Source organism: Neopelma chrysocephalum, unplaced genomic scaffold (assembly GCF_003984885.1).
Source record: "Neopelma chrysocephalum unplaced genomic scaffold, ASM398488v2 Primary Assembly neopelma1_233, whole genome shotgun sequence".
NCBI classification, from domain to species: Eukaryota; Metazoa; Chordata; class Aves; order Passeriformes; family Pipridae; genus Neopelma; species Neopelma chrysocephalum.
The window spans coordinates 12,327-29,517 of NW_020897895.1; the positions used below are offsets into that span (position 1 = coordinate 12,327).

The 17,191-nt window shown below is 60.1% G+C and overlaps 1 protein-coding gene across 2 annotated transcripts in view; it reads left to right on the plus strand.

Moving 5' to 3' along the window:
- The window catches only part of IKZF4 (IKAROS family zinc finger 4), a 20,091-nt gene that overhangs the window by 375 nt on the left and 2,525 nt on the right, over nucleotides 1–17,191 (plus strand). Inside the window, exons 2-6 of one of the 2 annotated variants that reach the window (XM_027703526.1) lie at nucleotides 5,374–5,428; nucleotides 7,965–8,096; nucleotides 9,517–9,621; nucleotides 13,412–13,672; nucleotides 14,267–14,434. In XM_027703526.1, coding sequence (XP_027559327.1) covers nucleotides 5,389–5,428; nucleotides 7,965–8,096; nucleotides 9,517–9,621; nucleotides 13,412–13,672; nucleotides 14,267–14,434 — 706 coding nt within the window. In that variant the 5' untranslated portion in view covers nucleotides 5,374–5,388. Of the gene's footprint in view, nucleotides 1–4,569; nucleotides 5,429–7,964; nucleotides 8,097–9,516; nucleotides 9,622–13,411; nucleotides 13,673–14,266; nucleotides 14,435–17,191 lie in introns of those variants that run through there. The other variant, XM_027703525.1, reaches the window with a different exon arrangement.

Consider the following 17,191-nt stretch of genomic DNA (forward strand, 5'->3'; position numbering starts at 1 on the left):
AATCCCCCCTGAGTCCCCCCCGTTTTGAGGGGGGTGTGTCCCCCCCCTCAAACACCCCCATTTGTGGGGGTGGGACCCCCGGGTGGGACCCCCCCCGAGCGATCCATGGAGAGGTATTTGTGGGAATAACGGGGCTCCCCCGGGAACGTCCCAACGTGCCCTGGGGGGGTCCTGCCCTGCCCTGGGGGTTCCCGCCCTGCCCGGGGGAACACCCGAGCCCCCCCCCGCAATTCCTGAGCTTTTCCTGCTCCGTCCCCGGGATCGTTCCCCCCCCCCCGTTTCCCTCCCGTCCTCCTGCCCCCATTTTTTGGGAGATGGGATTTTGGGCGGGGGGGGAGGCTCATAGGAGGGTCTGGGGGTTTGGGGGAGCCCCTGTTGCCCCCCCTGGACGCTCCTGCCCGGGGGGGCTCCGGGGCTGCTTTTCCCGGGCAGAGTTTTCCCCTCCAGCCCGGGGAAATTCCAGCCCGGGAATGCCGGAGTCTCCTCCCTGTCCCTGGCACGGGACGCTGGGATTTGACCCCCCCTTCCCCCCTTTACTGATCCCTCCGGGCAGGGGGGATTCCAGAGAGGCTCTGGAATCCACCGGGATGGGCAGCACGTGGCTCCGGGTGGGATCAGCCCCCCCCATCCCGGTGCTCCCGACCCTGTTCCCGCTGGGACCCTCCCGCTGTGCCGACCCCCAAATTATTCCATGTCCGTTCCAGCCCTTGCCCGGAGCTCCCGGGGGGATTCCCGGAGGAGGCTCCTGGGAAAGCTCCGGGGAATTCCCGGAGGAAGCTCCTGGGAAAGCTCCTGAGGCGAAACCTCTTTGCCGTGGGACCCTCTGGATCCCGGGAGGGGCCGGGGGTGTCCCGGTGTCCCGCCGGGAAGGCCGAGCCACGTCCCGGCAGAGCCAGGAAAAGGGATTTTTAGCCTCGTCTTGGGCTTTTGCTTCCAAGGACTCCGGGAAACCTGAGCCCAGGGAGCCCCGGGGAAGGTGCCAGCGGCTCCCGATCCCGGGGAACGGCGATCCCAAGGGAACAGCGATCCCAAGGGAACGGCGGGGTTATCCCGGGGCACGGGACGGGACGGGAGCGGGGAGGGAGCTCTGGGCTCCCTGTGGATCAGCTCCAGTTCCAACCCCGTCGGAGGAACCGGGAGCGAGGCCGGAGCTCCGTCCTGTCCGTCTGTCTGTCTGTCCCGGAGCCTCTCCCCCCTCCCCGGCTCCCCTGGAATGGTTTCCCAGCCCTCCCGGGGTGATTTACGGCGCGGTGCCCCCGGGGTTGGATCCCAGACAAAGGCACGGGGAGAAAACATCCCCCCGGGTTGGCTGGGAATCCGAACTTCCCTGGAGCCGCAGGATGCTGGGAGCGTGCCGAAAGTGAGGAATTTCGTGTCGTTCCCCGTTTTGGGATGGTTTCTCCGGGAAGGGCCGATGTCCGGCCAGAGCTGCTCCGGCGGGGAGGAGCTTCTCCAAACAGGGAGTATTAGGGAAAAATAACATCCCTGCTCCCATGGGAAGCGGGGCCTGGAGTCCCCGCCCGCAGCTGGGCCCCGTGGCCACCCCCGGGCTGGGATTTGTCTGGAATTTCATTCCCTGCTTTAGCCACAAAAAGGGTGGAATTCGCAGCAGTGTTTGCCTGGTTCCAGGAAAAAGGCCCTGGGAATGCGGGGGATTTGTGGGAGAGGATCCCAGCCCCTAACCAGGGTCAGGGAGGGGTGGGCTTGGATTGGGTGATCCTGGAGATCTTTCCCAGCCCAAATAATTCTGGGATTCCTCGTCAGGCCTGTCCTGGGGTTTGAGGCTCCGTGGGGAGGCTGAGCCGTGGGACAGACCGGGAATGGTCTGGGGGGCTCTGCCCCATCCCTAAAACAGCAACCTCGGAATTCCCCAGGGCGCCTTTCCTGGGAATGTCAGAGGGGACCGTCCCCCTGGATCCACTGTTCCATTTTATTTAGTGAAGTCCCTCAAATTATGGGAACAATGGGAGCTGTCTGACCGTGGATAAAACCTCTCCCAGCACTTTGTTTTCCCTTTTCCCTGCTCTGGCGGAGCCGCTTCCTTGGCATTTCTCTGGGAATGCTGGTGGGATGGGGCTTTCCATGGGCTCCGGAACATTTCCACTGACACAACCTTTGGGGTTTTGGAGCAGCAAAGGTGGAAAAAACGTCCTCAACGTCGGAAAATAAACTGCAGCTGAACGGAAGCGGGGCTTGGGAAGGGAAACAGGGAATTTCAGGTGGTTACTGGTTCCCACCCGAGGGGGCTCGGAGGTGTTTGTCCCAAAAACCTCTCCCTGGTGCTTCCAGAGCCGGGATGAGCTGCCTGGCAGCGGATCAGCGCAGAGACAGGAGCCAGAGCTCGGCTCTGACAGGGCCAGGGAGGTGTCTGGGAGGTGTTCCGGGAGGAATTCCAGCGCTCCCGAGGGGTCTCCCTGGCTCGGAGGGTCCGACCTGCCCCGGGCTGTCCCGGGCAGGAATCCCTGCAACAGAGGGACGGCTCAGACCGGGGGGATTTGCTGTTCCAGGCCGCTTCCGTGTGAGTTGGGGGGAGCTGAGCAGTTCCCTCCGTGGGGCTGGGGTTGGGATCCCACCCGGGTCTGGAGGGTTCCCTGCTGGGGTGGGACTGGGGGGTCTGCAGGGGTCTGGAGGTGGGAGGTGTCCCCAGGCTCAGCCTTTGGGGTCATTTCGTGGTGCTTTGGGTACAATGGGAACAATAAAGGGGGGTCCAGGTGGGAATCCATGGATTTAAGAGGCTTTTCCCAGTTCTAGGACGGTCACGGCTGTAATGGGGGGATTTAAGTGGGGCTGCTCTGGAGGACTTTTCTGTTTCCTTGAGTTGTTGCCACCTGGGGAAAAGTCCTGATTTCCGTGGGAAGGAGAGTGCTGCTCTAATTGTGTCGCGCTCCCGCCTCCAATTCCCGGGGCAATCCCACCTGGAAGGCGGGAGGGAGCTTTGGAGCCGGGCCGTGCGTGTCCCCGAGCGGGTCAGAGCCCCCGGGACAGGGTGGGTTGGTGCTCCAGGGGGTTTGGGGAGGGAGCTCCCAGCCCGGGCCGCATCCTTGGAAGCGGCCCCGTTATCCCAGGGATGTGGGGGGGGTTTGTCCGTCCGTCTGCGCAGGTTTTGGGGCCGCTCGTCCGGATCCAGAGGGCTCGGAGAACTGGCAGGGCCCTTTCCCAGCCCAGGTTGGGTTTTGCCACAGGGCTGGGGAGAACTTTGGGAATTTGCAGCTTTTAATCCCAATTCCTGCTCGGGAGGCCTCAGACAAAATTAAGGAAAACAACTGTGGAAATCAGAGCTCCTGATGTTTTTTTTCTGGGTTCTCTTAAAATAACAAGGAGTGAGGAATCCACCTCTCCCTGCCCATTGTCCCACTGGCACTGGTGGGGTGGCACGAGCAGGAATTACAGAACCAGCTCCTCCGATTGATTTCTCTCAAATTACTCACCCAGTAATTAATTCCTGGCTCTCGCTCCTGGTTGTCCATGGACTGGGGTCCTGCCTGTTCCCTGGTATCCCTGGGAAGCGGAGGGAGCGGTGCCAGCACTTCCCGTGCCGTGTTCGCCCCTCACACACACAATTGGCCTTTATTTTTTTTTTTTTTTGTTAAAAATCCCTGTTTTCGGGGATTTCTGTGGAGCCCAGGAGGGAAAAGCCTTTCCAAATGAAATCCCTCTTTATTCCGGCGCCGCCGTTCCCGTTGTGCCGAGCCCACGGATCCCCCGGCGCGGCTCAAAAGCCAAATTACGGCTTCCATGGAAATAAAGCTGCAGGATGCGCTTTCAGACCACAATTCCTGCACAACCCCGCGCTGGGGAGGGAGATTCCAGCCCAAATTGTTGTCGGCTCGTGGAGGGAAGGGATGCTGTGGGGCGGGAAGGGGAATTCCGGAGGGCTCGGCTCGTTTTGTGCTGCCTGGAATTGTCTCCGGCTCTGGGATCGTCCTTGACCCTGGGACAGTCCTCAGCCCTGGGATTGTCCTGGGCCTTGGGATTGTCCTCGGTCCCGGGATTGTCCTGGGCCTTGGGATTGTCCTCGGTCCCGGGATTGTCCTCAGTCCCGGGAATGTCCTCAGCCCTGGAATTGTCCTGGGCCTTGGGATTGTCCTCAGTCCCAGGATTGTCCTCAGCTCCAGGAATGTCCTCAGCCCCGGGATTGTCCTGGGCCTTGGGATTGTCCTCAGCCCTGGGAATGTCCTTAGTCCCAGGATTGTCCTCAGCCTGGGAATGTCCTCAGCCCAGGAATGTCCTCAGTCCTGGGATTGTCCTGGGTCTTGGGATTGTCCTCAGTCCCAGGAATGTCCTCAGCCCCGGGAATGTCCTCAGGCCCAGGATTGTCCTTAGCCCAGGAATGTCCTCAGCCCCAGGAAAGTCCTCAGCCCAGGAATGTCCTCAGTCCCAGGAATGTCCTCAGTCCCAGGAATTGTCCTGGGCCTTGGGATTGTCCTTAGCCCAGGAATGTCCTCAGCCCCGGGATTGTCCCCAGCCCCAGGAAAGTCCTCAGCCCAGGAATGTCCTCAGTCCCAGGAATGTCCTCAGTCCCAGGAATTGTCCTGGGCCTTGGGATTGTCCTTAGCCCAGGAATGTCCTCAGCCCCGGGATTGTCCCCAGCCCCAGAGTGTCCCCTCCAGTGGGTGACACAGATGCCAGGGTGGGAACAGCGCCAGCGTTGCGACACCGGCCCCTGTTGTCCTTATTTTGTGCAGCCCCTATAACTAATTAACTAATTAACTAATCCCTCACTAACTAGAACTGCCTCGAGTTCCCGTGGTGCCCGTGGCACTTGAGGACACGAGGCACCTCTTTAGCTGTGGATCCGGAGCAGCTCTGGGAATGTGCATCCCAGACTCCCTGGATTTGGCCCATCCAGGAGCAGTTTAATGTTAAAATTACGGTTTGGGAAGGGAAAGATGGATTTGTGTTGGCTCAGGAAGCTCCGTGGGATGGAGGGACCCCCTGAGGGGGCTGCTGCAGGTCAGCTTTCCTTATCAGGGAGACAATTAATCTCCCAAATTGTCCCTGTTTAATTGTTCTCCACAGCAAATGCTCCGTTCCTGACCCAGCCAACAGCCAATTAGAGCAACCGCTCACAGCCCAGCTCCTGTCTCCAAAACAGGGCTCATTTGGGGTTTTAGCAGCTGGGGATCGATCCATAAAAGCCATTTGAGCATCTAAAACATTGGGTGTCTCTGTGGGGTGCCAGGAAACCAGGACATGGCAGATTTTCCTTGGATTTCAGGGTGGATTTTGGGTTGTCTGTTGTGAGGCCGCCTGAGGGGTGTTGGTGTTCTCTCCTTGCCCAAAATCCTGATTCCTTTTGTGGATAAAATGAAGAGGAGACACCCGAGCAGCTTCCAGAGGCTGATCCTGACTGGGCTCTGCTTTCTCTTGCAGCCAAAGCCCTCAAAGATGGATATAGAAGACTGTAACGGGCGAGCCTACATTCCTGGTAGGTCCAGGCTTGATTTTTCCGGGCTGGTTTGGTTGGGTTTGGATGTTCAGCTCCCTCCTCCTGCCCTGTGCTCCGGGGCTTTGCCCCAGCCCCTTCCATCACACACTGAGGAGCAGCGTTGGGAGCAGTGTTGGGAACACCAGTTTCATTACGTGTCTGAGAAGGGTTAATTCCCACAGGGTGATAAAATTCCCAGCTCCGAGGTGGAGCCTGGGAAGTTCTCACTGGATTTTGTGTCCTTGTGCCTTCACCTGGTGGGTGCTGGTGGGGGACATTCCCAGGTTTTGTGTTAAACTGAAAGGAAAACAAGGTCTTTGTGCTGGGGGTCACAGCCCAGCTCCAGAGGGGATCCCAGAGGATCCAGGGGATTTAGATAGTCCTGCAGAAACCTGGGATGGGCAGTGGGTGAAAGCTGGTGGGGTGGGATTTGTCCTTATCTCCAGGGAACTGCTGTTTGCAGAGGGAGAACTCCTCAGTTTGTCCATCTTTGCTCAGGATTAGGGTAAGAGCTGGTGGAGATTTACAGGTGGCACAGCCAGAGGAAACTTTCCCAGTGACTAAATCCGTCCCTGGAGAGGCAGGAATCCGTGTGGGATGAACGGCACAGGGGGGATGGAGCTCTGGAGGGGTTGGGAGGAGGATGGAGACCTTTTCTCCCTCAGCACAGTCTGAATCCTTCCTGGATTCCAGCTTTTGGGGCTGAGGTTTGAGCAGCTCCTGGAGTTGGGAGGGAAGGGGAACGGTTCAAGTTCCTGTTTGTCAGGAGTGAAGGACCAAAAAATCTGGAAACTCCGTGAGTGAGAAATATTCCGTCTCCTTGGATCCTTCACAGGAAACCAAGGCAGTTCTGAACCAGCTCTGGTAGAGATGGAGTTCTCACAGAGGGGGTGGGAGCGAGGGGGAGGTGGGGAAGGGGCCTCTCCGTGCTCCTCAGGCTCTAAATGCTGTGGATGCTCATCCCAAAAAAATGGCCTTTGGACTGTGCCGATAACGGCTTTGCTGCACTTTGTGTCATTCCTGCCTGTGGGAGCTGAGCCCCTCGGCCCATCCCGGGTCCATCCTGCTCCATCTGAGCCCCTCGGCCCATCCCGGGTCCATCCTGGGTCCATCCCGGGTCCATCCTGCTCCAGGGATCAGGTCTCTGTTCCCAGCTGAGGACCCCCCATGTGGGCAGGATGGGATCAGGTCCCTGTCCCATCACAATTTCCTGAGGAATTTTGCCCTCCCTCGCTCTGTCCTCTCCCATCAGAGGCTGTTGGAAGGCGAGGGATGTTTCCAGGGCGTCCCTCCCAGCTCCACTCCCCAGAACAGCCCAGATCCCCCCCGTCCCCCCCCTTTTTTGGGTGCTGTCAGCTGAGGGCAGGGTAACCTGTCCCAGCTCCGTGGATAACCAGGGTAACTGGGCTCCTCCAGGCTCCAGAGCCGCCTCCTTCCTGACATTCAGGTTTCCATTTTTCTTTTTTTAGAACTGCTGAAACGTGACCCCAAAATTTCCTGAAATCCCAAGTCTGAGCAGTTTTCCGAGAGGGGAAATTGCTGAGGGACCACGGGAACGGGGCTGCTCCCAGGGGTGGGATTGCAGCCCCTGCTCCCAGGGGTGGGATTCCAGCCTGCCCACATTCCCAGGGCTCCGAGCCATCCCCGGGGGTTCTGGTGCCAGACCCACTGCTGCACAGAGGGAAAAATCCCGTCCCTGCGTGTGTGGGATTTTCCAGAGGGGGCTCCTGGCAGGGGTCCCTGACAGTGATCCTGCCCTGGGAAGCTCCGCCCTGGCCTGATCCTGGTTTTGGGGCAGGCTGGGCACCAAGGATCAGCTCAGTGGTGTTTCCAGTCGGGAGGAGCCTGGGGATCCTTTGGGATCGGCAGGATCCTTAGGGATCCGGAGGATGAAGCTGGCTGGCAGAGGAGCTGAGCTCAGAGCCGGCTTTGTGCTTGCAGGGACTGAGGAGAAATTCCCTTTTTTAACTCCTTAATGTTTAATTCCATTGGAATCTGGAGGTTTTAACCTTTCTCCAGAGCTGGGATCAGGGAGGAAAGCACGGGAGGTCCTTCCTGCTCTCAGCATCCCCTGGATGCTTTTCCGGCAAGCCCAAATCTCCTCCTCAGGGACAAACCCGGGGCCAGGAGGGGCTTTGTTTGTGGGGTGGGGAGTTCACGCCGCGGGAAGCTCCTCAAAAATTCCTCCCAGCTGCAGCAGGAAGCCGTTCCTGGACAAGGTGTGTGTGGGGAAGGAGTGAGGGGACACTCTTTGAGCTCTGGCTCCACACCAGCCCCTTTGGCTCCTTCCCTGGAGCCGCGGATCGAGGGGCGATGCCGGAGGGTCGGAGCCCATCCTGGGGGGGAAACATTTCTCCCTCTGCCCATCCCAGTGCTGGGGATCCCGTGCCTGGTGGCTGAGCCCCCTCATGCATCCCCTGCCCAGCTCCCCGTGCCCTCCCCTCTGCCCCCCTCTCCCCGTGCCCTCCTCAGCCCCGGTTCCCGCTCGCCCGGTGCCTCCTGACTGTAAAATGACGGACGTTTCCCTCCCTTCCAGGAATCTGCTCTTCCTGGAAGGTGAGTGGCTGCGTGCGCCCTGCCAGCGACGCAGACATGCACACGCAGCCCGGAATCCAGCGCTGTTTCCAAGGAGTTGGATGTGATAACACTCCAGGGTATCTCCAGCAAGGTACAATAAACGCGACTCAAACGGGAGCGAGGGGCGGGAGGAGCCGCAAATAACTCGGGCACGGCTCCGCTCGCTCCGCCTGTGTGGAGAGGGGATGCAGGGGCTGTGCTGGGCTCCGGGGGGCTCAGGGCTGCTGGGGTTCCCTGTGCCAGCAGGAGGAGGGGGGGGGAAAAAGGACCTGACCCCCCTGAGTGCGGATAGGAGCGAGGTGGGCTCAGGACACGGCTCTGAGACCCCGCAAGAGGGTCCGTCCTGCCCCGCTCAGAGGGGTCTTGGCCCCAGGACGTGCCCTGAGCTGGCTTTGGAGAGGCGTTTAGGGGTGTCTGGAATCCCCCGTGCCAGCAGAGGAGATGGGGAAAGGCCTCCCCTGAGTGCAGGCTCAGGACACAGCACCGGGACCCTCCGAGAGGGTTGGTCTCACCCCCACACAGGGATTTGGGCTCAGGATGTGTCTCCAGAGTAGCCAGAGACCCCGAGCACTCCAGGAAGGGATTTAGGGGTGCTGGAATGCAGGAACTCATCGGCTCCAGGAAGGGAATTAGAGGTGCTGGAATGCAGGGACTCATTCCCTCTGGGCATCATCGGAGGCTCGGAGTCACTGGCAGCAGCTCTCCAGCCTCTCTGGAGCGCGGGGAGGGGAGAGGGAAGGGCGCTCCAAGTCTCTCCCACTGTCATCCCGGGAGGGAAGGAACCCTTAAATCCCGCCCCTGGGAGCCGAGGCCAGGCTGGGTGTCCCAGGCCCTCCAGGGGCACTTCCCAGGAGCGATTCCCATGCTCGGCGATGAGCTCAGCCTCCCAACAGCCACCAGACAATGGGACAAACCGGGCTCGGGGAACAGGGAGAGGAGAGTTTTCCAGCTGCCAGTGTTTAGAAATAACATTCCCAGCTGTGCTGGGGGAGCTGCTGCACTTTCCATCATGAATCTCCGCCGTTCCCGCAGCATGGCCTGGCTCCGGGGCTGCCGGGGGGGCTCCAGGGATTGCTGGGATCGCTGGAACAGGCACTTCCCGAAGGGGAAAATCCGAGGGGATCCATGGACAGCTGTGTCAGGGAATTCATGTGCTGGTGTGAGCGGGGAAGGGCCCGTGTCCAAGTGGGGAGGGATTGGATTCCCAGGGATGTGAGTGCCTGCCTGGGAATTGTGCTGGAGCGGGATCCCAGTGCCTGGGAAGGGACAGGTCCTGGGGGTTGGTGCTCGGGCTGGGGGTGGTCTGGTCCCCCCTCGGATGGACACCTCGGCACTGCCGTCGGCTCCGGGCTGTGGGGTTTGGGAAGCTCCCGGCTGGAGGGGCTGGAATCCAAAATGCACCCAGCCTAATCCCATGGGAGCAAATCCCTGCCCTCCAGCCCCTTCCCAGAGCCGAGGGGCCGGGCAGGGGGGATTCCCACCGGCTCACTCGTGTCTCCCTCCTCCCAAAGGCAGCGGGGATTCCTCCCTGGAGAAGGAATTCACCTCGGCGATCGTGGGCCCCACGGTGAGCACCCCCAACAGCCAGCACTCCTCCCCGAGCCGCTCCCTCAGCGGTGAGTATCCCGAGCCGGCTGTTCCCAGCCCCGGCCGTTCCCAATCCCTGCGCTCCGCCAGGAATTTTGACTTCCCGCTGTGACGGATTTCGCTCCCAGCCCGACTCTTTGTTTTCCAAGGGAAGGGGATAAGCCCGGCTTTGGGCTCCGCGTGGAGCAGCTGCCTGGTCCCTGATCCCGGTGTCAGATCCCGGGCACTGATCCCAGGAACTGGCTGCTGCTGAGCCGGGGTTTTTTTGTGGAAAAACCGATGTTGAGGGGTGGAAAAACCTCAGCCGGGGGTGGAGGATTCAGAGTCTTTTCCTCGTGGTCCTGAATTCCAGCTCCACGAGGAGTGTGTTCCATGCTGTCAGGGCTGGGCTCTGAGGGGCTGTGGAGCTGTGGGTTTCTTTGGAATGAGTTGTGTTTTGTATCCATCGGGATGGCAGTGTGGGAAACGAGGAACTGCGCCGCTTCCTCCTGTGTGGGAGCCGGGGCGGGTCAGAGCAGCTCACAGAGCAGGGCTTGGCCTCAGTGGGAATGAGGCTGTTGGGAAGTTATTTGTGTCACTGCAGTGGATTCAGAGAGGCCCTGGGATCCTTTGGATATGCTGGGAATGCCACGGGGTGCTGGAACCAGCTCCCGGACGGGCTGTTGTGTCCCTGTCCGAGGGCCGTGAGCTGAGCTGGGGACCCGACAGGGATCCAGAAATGGGATTAATGTGGGGAGTCTCCTCACATACTGTGAAACTCTCCATCTCCTTTCCTGCCCACTCTGGAATTCTCTGCTTTTTAGTTAAAATGAGCAAAGCTGGGGTTCAGGTTCTGTGCAGGAGCCCCCCCAGTCGGGCAGGTCCCGTCCCCGGGCTGTGGCTCCGTCCCCCACGCTCCCGCTGCTCTCCCGGTATTCACAATCCAACAGTTGCTCCATCTCTGGATGAACCCAACCAGCCCCAAAACACCTGGCACCGCTCTGATCCTTCCTCTCTCCCACTTCCAGCTGTCATTGCACATCACTTTTCCCTGGCAGAGGAACTCCCCGTCCTTTATCCAGGGAGGTCGTGGCATTTGCTGCTTGTCCTTCCTGAACCGGGATAAAATAAACCCCAAACACCCCAATTTCGGGAGGATAATGCTCAGAATTAGCTCCATTGCCATTTCTCACTCTCATTACTCGTTATTTATCTCACATTTGTGCTCTAAAGCACATGGGAGCTCCTCACAGAGACGAGATCTTGGCGTTCCGAGGGGTGACGCCGGGAAGCCAAGGGAATATCGAACACGCGGAAAATCCCGATCCCTTCCCCTTTAACAGCAGGACACGGGTGATGGCATTGCCTCTGATCTGACTTGACTTCACAGCTGGTTCATCCGGCGAGCGCCGTGCCCAGAGGAGCAGGAATATTATATAACCTGTTCTGCCGGCAGAGACTTCTCCCGGACCCCGCGTCGGATCTGAAAGGAGAATTACAGAACAATACTTGGCCTCTCTTCTGTGCCCAGGAAAAAATTAGTCCCTGGGGGAATGGGAGAGGAGAAAAAAAAAAAACCCAACAAAACCCAACCACAAACGTCAACTCGTCCCAGCGGCTCCGGCGCGGGGCGAGGAGCTTTTCACTCGTGTTTGCGCACGGAGGCAGCTCCTGGTGCTCCCAGGGGAGCGTGGTGGCACCGGATAAAGTCCTGCTCCCCCCCCCCCCGGGAATGCTCCAGGCACAGCCTCCTCCCAGCCTCCTCCCATCCAGGGGCTCAGCACGCGGCCTGGGAGCGCCCGGGACCTCCAGGGCCGGGGTTGCCCGGAGCCCCTCGGGGAAGCAGCATTGTCTGTGCCGGGAGGATCCAGGCAGGGAAGGAGCCAGAGCCAGAATTCCTGGGCTCTTCACCCGGCAATAAACCTCCCGCAGCCTCGGATGAATCACTTCCATGCTGCTGCTCCTGGGTAATCCCCGCTCGCAGGGCTGTACCTGGCTCCGGGGAAGAGCCCGAGTGCCGAGGAGCTGCCCGGGCTCCTCGGGGGCTGCGCCGTTCCCGGGGGTCTCCCGGCTCCGGGACCCTCCTGCTCCACCAGCTCCGCTCTCCACACCCGCCGTGCCCGGTAAGCGACCCGGCCAAGGGTCTTCCCAGAGTTTATCCAGGCCCCCCTCAGCTTTTAAAGGAACCCCCGGGTGGTTCCCTACCTGGGATGTTCCCGAGGTTTTCTGGAGTCCCCTCAGCCGGTCCCGTGGGCATCCCCGGGCTGTGGGTGAGAATCCACACTCTGACAAGGAGCTGAACCCCTCCGGGGGGACACGTCGGCTCCAGGTTTGGGAACCACTGGGAATTCTGTGGCTGTGCTCCGTTCTCCACGAGGCAGCTCAGGCTCCTCCAGCTCCTGCCCTCCGGGAAGCCGCCTCTCCTTGGGCGGGCAACGCTCTGTCCCTCCAGCCCCACGGTTCCCCTCTCAGGGGATTGGGAGCTCGCTGCTTTAGGAGGAAGAAATGAGAATCTGATCCTTAGAGGAATTCTGGAAATATTTAGCTGGAGCCTTGGGCTCAGTGCCTGTGGGTGACCTGGATTCCACTTTGCTCCATCATCATCCTCCTCCTCCAGCCTGCCAGGACCAGTGCTACAGGAGCAGGTCGCAGGGGCCGTCGGCCAAGGAGCCTCCCCAGGGAATTCCCTCTTGCTCCCAGCTGCTTAAAACGGGAGGAAACTTCCCAATCTGATCATTTCAAGCCTGGATCTGCAGCCCGGTGTCTTTTCCCGAGGGTGTCCCAGCGGTTCTCCCTCAGGCAGGGGGTGCAGCTGCGTGGAGAGGTGGGACAAGCACTGGGATACCTGGCTGAGGGAGGAGGTGTGTGGGATCAGGGTGGACAAGTTCACTGGGAAGGAGGAGAGGGAGAGTTTCTCCCTGTCCTTCCCATCCCGGCTCCCTGGCAGCGAGGAGGGAGAGGAGGGAGTGGGCTCGGGAGTGTTTGATTTGTGGCATTCCACAGATCATTAGAGCAGTCGGGAATGTAGGTCAGGACTGGTGCATCCCCTCCATCCTGGTGCTGCAGGAGGAGGGAAAGGTGGTGGTGGGGAGGGAAATCCTGGGGCTCTGCTGCAGTGGGGAGACCCCCCATGCTGCCCCTCCAGTGTCTGGAGGGTGGGTTCATCCAGCACAGCTCCAGCAGCCCCTGCTCCCATCTGGGATACAAACACTCCTGGCAGCCACCAGCCCTCAGCTGTGGGACCTTTCCCTGGTCCCTGGCGTCTCTCACATCCCCTTCCACACCTTTCCAGGGGTTTTCCATGTCTGTCCCTCCACTTGTGGCCCCGTTCTCTTTGTGGGACGAGGGAAAGGGAAGAGGCCAAGCTGCCCATGGGGGCAGGTTGGGTGTTCCCAGGCAACACCTGCTGCTCAGCTCCTTTTTCCCGACATTGGATGCCAGAGGTGGGAGCTGTCAGGGAAGCCGTGGCTGTCCTGGGGAGCCCAGGTGTCCTCACTGCCTGAGGAACTCGTGCCCAGCTCTTTGTGCCGGCGAGTTTCAGCCTTTACTGACTCCGGGACTCGAGATTTGGTGTCTTTGCTTGCCCTGGAATCCAGGGAGTTGTTAAATGTCCTTTCCCTCGGGATGAGGAGTGGAGATCTCCAGGTGTGCAGACCTCGGATCCCCTCGCGTGATCCGTGTGGGATCTGTTCCCGAGGAGATGCAGGTTGATCACAAACAAGTCACCGAGCATGTCGGTGTTTCTTTCAGGAGCAGCTCCTACCCGAACTGTGGGAATTCTTCCAACGCTGGGAGTTTTTTCCTGCCCTGACCCTTGGTGTCCCCCCTCCCTCCCCACAGCCAACTCCATCAAGGTGGAGATGTACAGCGATGAGGAGTCCAGCCGGCTGCTGGCGCAGGACGAGCGGATGCTGGAGAAGGAGGACAGTGTCATCGTGGAGGACTCGCTCTCGGAGCCCCTGGGCTACTGCGACGGGACGGGCCCGGAGCCGCACTCGCCCGGGGGGATCCGCCTTCCCAACGGGAAGCTGAAGTGTGACATCTGTGGCATGGTTTGCATCGGCCCCAACGTGCTCATGGTGCACAAGCGCAGCCACACCGGTGAGCTCTGGGCCGGGGGGGCTCCAGTGGCCTTGGGGGGGGGGGCTGGTGGCCACAGGTGCCGTGGGAGGGGGCTGGCAGGTCCAGGTGCTGACCCCGGGGATTGAATCGTGGGATCCCACGAGGATTTGAGTTGGGATGGACCTTAAAGATCATCTTGTTCCACCCCCTGCCACGGGCAGGGACACCTTCCACTAGCCCAGGTTGCTCCAAGCCCCGTCCAGCCTGACCTTGGACACTTCCAGGGATGGGGCATCCTCTGGGAAATCCATTCCAGTGCCTCACCACCCGAACAGGGAGGAATTTCTCCCCGATATCCCACCTTACCTTACTCTCTTTCGCTGGGGGTGGTGGCCAGAAGGTGCTGGTGAGGAAAAGCCCAGGGAAGTGCCTGTGGCTGGTCTTTCCTCGTCACTGTCCCCACTCCAACAGCAGATCCGTCCCTCCCTGGGTTGGGGCCACATCTGGATCACGTTGGTGGCTGACCCAGGGCTCTCCAAGGCCTGGAAACCTGGGGATGCTCCCGCTCTGCGGGGCCGTTGGCTCTGGAAATGCTTCTCAGCAGGAGTTTCACCCCCTGCTCCGGTTTTTCAGGAGAAAGGCCCTTCCACTGCAACCAGTGCGGAGCCTCCTTCACCCAGAAGGGAAACCTCCTGCGCCACATCAAGCTGCACTCGGGCGAGAAGCCCTTCAAATGTCCCTTCTGCAACTACGCCTGTCGCCGGCGGGACGCCCTCACCGGCCACCTCCGCACGCATTCCGGTGGGTCTGAGGGCTGGGGCAGGGCTGGAGCCAGGGGGGAACACGGGAGGATGGGGCAGAGCCAGGGGGGAGCACAGGAGGGTGGGGCAGAACCAGGGATTTGGGCTGGAGAATCACTGAGGTTGGAAAGGACCTCCGAGACCATCGAGTCCAAGCTGTGCCTGACCCAGCCCGGAGCACTGAGTGCCACATCCAGGCCTTCCTTGGACACCTCCGGGGATGGGGACTCCAAACCTCCCTGGGCAGCCCCTTCCAAGGCCTGAGCACCCTTTCCATGGGGAAATTCCTCCTGATGTCCAACCTGAGCCTTCCCTGGAAGGTTCACAATCACCGGCCTTGAGCTCCCGACCAAACTTGCTCTCGGACCAGTGTGGAGCTGAGGGCAGAGGACGTGTCAGAGTCAGGGACGTGCTGACCAGAGAGGTGCCCACAGGGCTGGTCCAGTTTCTTCCAACCGATAGAGATAAATGTTTAAATGATTTTATTGAGTTCAGACAGGTCCCACCCGTGGGTGTGGTGGAAACCAGCACCGGGGGGGTTGGTTCGTGTCGTGTTTTGACATTGTCCTTTTTGAAGATGACATTTGAGCTGCGGTTTCCACCCTCCAGTTCCGTGATGAAAGGGGGGGGAGGGCAGGATGCCAGGGGCAGGGCCGTGGGGGGGAGGGCAGGATGCCAGGTCCCCGTTTGGCACCGTTTTCCCTGGATTTGGGCACCACCGGGGGCTTTACGACGCTCTCAGGTGTTCGAACACCTGCGGCCCCAGGACCTTCAGAGGCTGCGTGGAAATGAGTGTCAGGGCCTTTCTCGGAGGAAGGAACCTTTCCCTGAAGAACCTGTTGGCATCAGGAGCCCCCAGACCTGCTCCATCCATGGCAGTTCATCCCTGGATGTTCCCGCTGCCAAGGGACAAAGCTGCTGCTTGGTGCAAACACTTGTGGTCCTTTGGAGTCCTTCGATCAGGAGACGTGGAAATGGGACAAACCCTCACATCATATCAAACAAAAATTAGGCTTTATGGGAGCTAATTACTAAGAAAACCCTTGATTTGCTGTGGATTTCAGAGGTGGAAGCAGAGGGGGTTCAGCTCTCCCTCCTCACCCAAGGCCCGAGCGTTCCCTGCGGCCCCATGAGGGACACCCGCCTTTCATCTGCCCCGAAAAGTGAGGGATTAACATCCAGATCAAACGGGCTGTGATGCTCCAGAATAGATCAGAGGCTGCAGCCCCCACCCGGGACAGCCCAGGGAGCTCCCCCAGGACCCCCTCCCTGCCTCCTGTCCCTGCCCACTGAACAAACCAACCTGGGGCTCTCCGGGTGTGCAGGGCCAGAAAAAACCTCGGGAAGGGCCCAGATTCCAGGGCTCAGGGTCAGCTCTGGGCTCTGTGAAGAACTTTTTGGGTGAAGAACCTCAGGGATCCTGAACAGACCCATGGGAAGCGTCTTGGATGACAGATGGACCAACGGCCACATCCCAGAGTCCTCCCTGCGCCTCGGGGGTGGGATCCTGAGGATCCTGTTTGTCATGGAAATTCATCCCAGTGCCCACCACCCTCACAGGGAGGAATTTCTTACCCACATCCCACCTACCCCCTCCCTCTGTCAGTGGGAAGCCATTCCCCCCTTGTCCTGCTGCTCCCTGCTCTTTTATTATCCCTAGGAAATGCCTCAGAGGTATCCATGGGGAGTCTTCTGGTGTGGAAAACCAACCCCAATCCCATCAGGGGGGCGTGGGGAAGCACAGTTGTTTTGGAGTAGCAAATCTGAGCCGTTTGAGGGAATGTTTAAACTTTAAAAGCTCCTCGAGTGATGGGGATTAATGGGAATAATGGAATTTGGAGTCCAGTCACTCGCATCCGAATTGCTGGCTTGGAGGAATTGATTCCTGAGGCACATTTTTGTGCTGGTGCTCAGAGGCCGGGGCCCTCCTCGCCTCCCCTGGGATGGGTTTGGGATGGAGGAAACCCGTGTTGAGCTGCCCTGAGACAATGCTGGTGCCCAGGGCAGGGTTTGCACTTGTCATCGGCTCCTCTGGATTGATTCCCAACCCGGAGCTTGGTGGGGAAATCTGAGGCTGCTCCTGGACTCCCGGATCCCCCAGGCCAGGGCAGTGCGTGGCCATTGGGGTCCCCTGCCCAGCGTGGGGGTTTGGGGACAGGATCTGGCTCCTGGGGAGGTGCTGATCCCACTTTCCACACGGATCCAGGTGTCGGAGGGTGAGTGCAGATTCACCGACAGCCCCAACACGTGTTTTTTAAAAAATCACTTAAAGGTTAAACCACAAGCTGCCAAAAAAAACCCCAAACACCCCGTAAATCTGACAGGAACAGCACATCCCTCCCTCCCCAAGCTCCGGGCCGGGCGTGGCGTGGGCGGTGTGGGGACGGCGACATCCCCAGCGCCAGATTCCTGCAAAACCAGCAGATTTTGGGGCATTTCCCCACTGCTGAGCCAACCTCCCACCCCGGCGGGCACGGCTCTGCCCTGGGGGGTGCAGCTTTTCTGGGGAGGTGAGATCCCGTGGGAGAGATGCTCCGGGGCTGAACCAAATCCAGGAGCATCCAAATCCAGGAGCATCCAGCCCTTACCCTGCTGCTGGGGGGCGGGTGATGGTGAGGAGGAAGGCTGGGGTGGGAGCCAGGAGCTGCCCCCACCTCTGGAAAACGCTGCTGGAGACACGCCAGGAGCTCCTTTACCTGTGGCACAGCGGGGTGGGCGGGGGGCTGAGGGCCAGGGTCTCTGCCCCGCTGCTGACCTG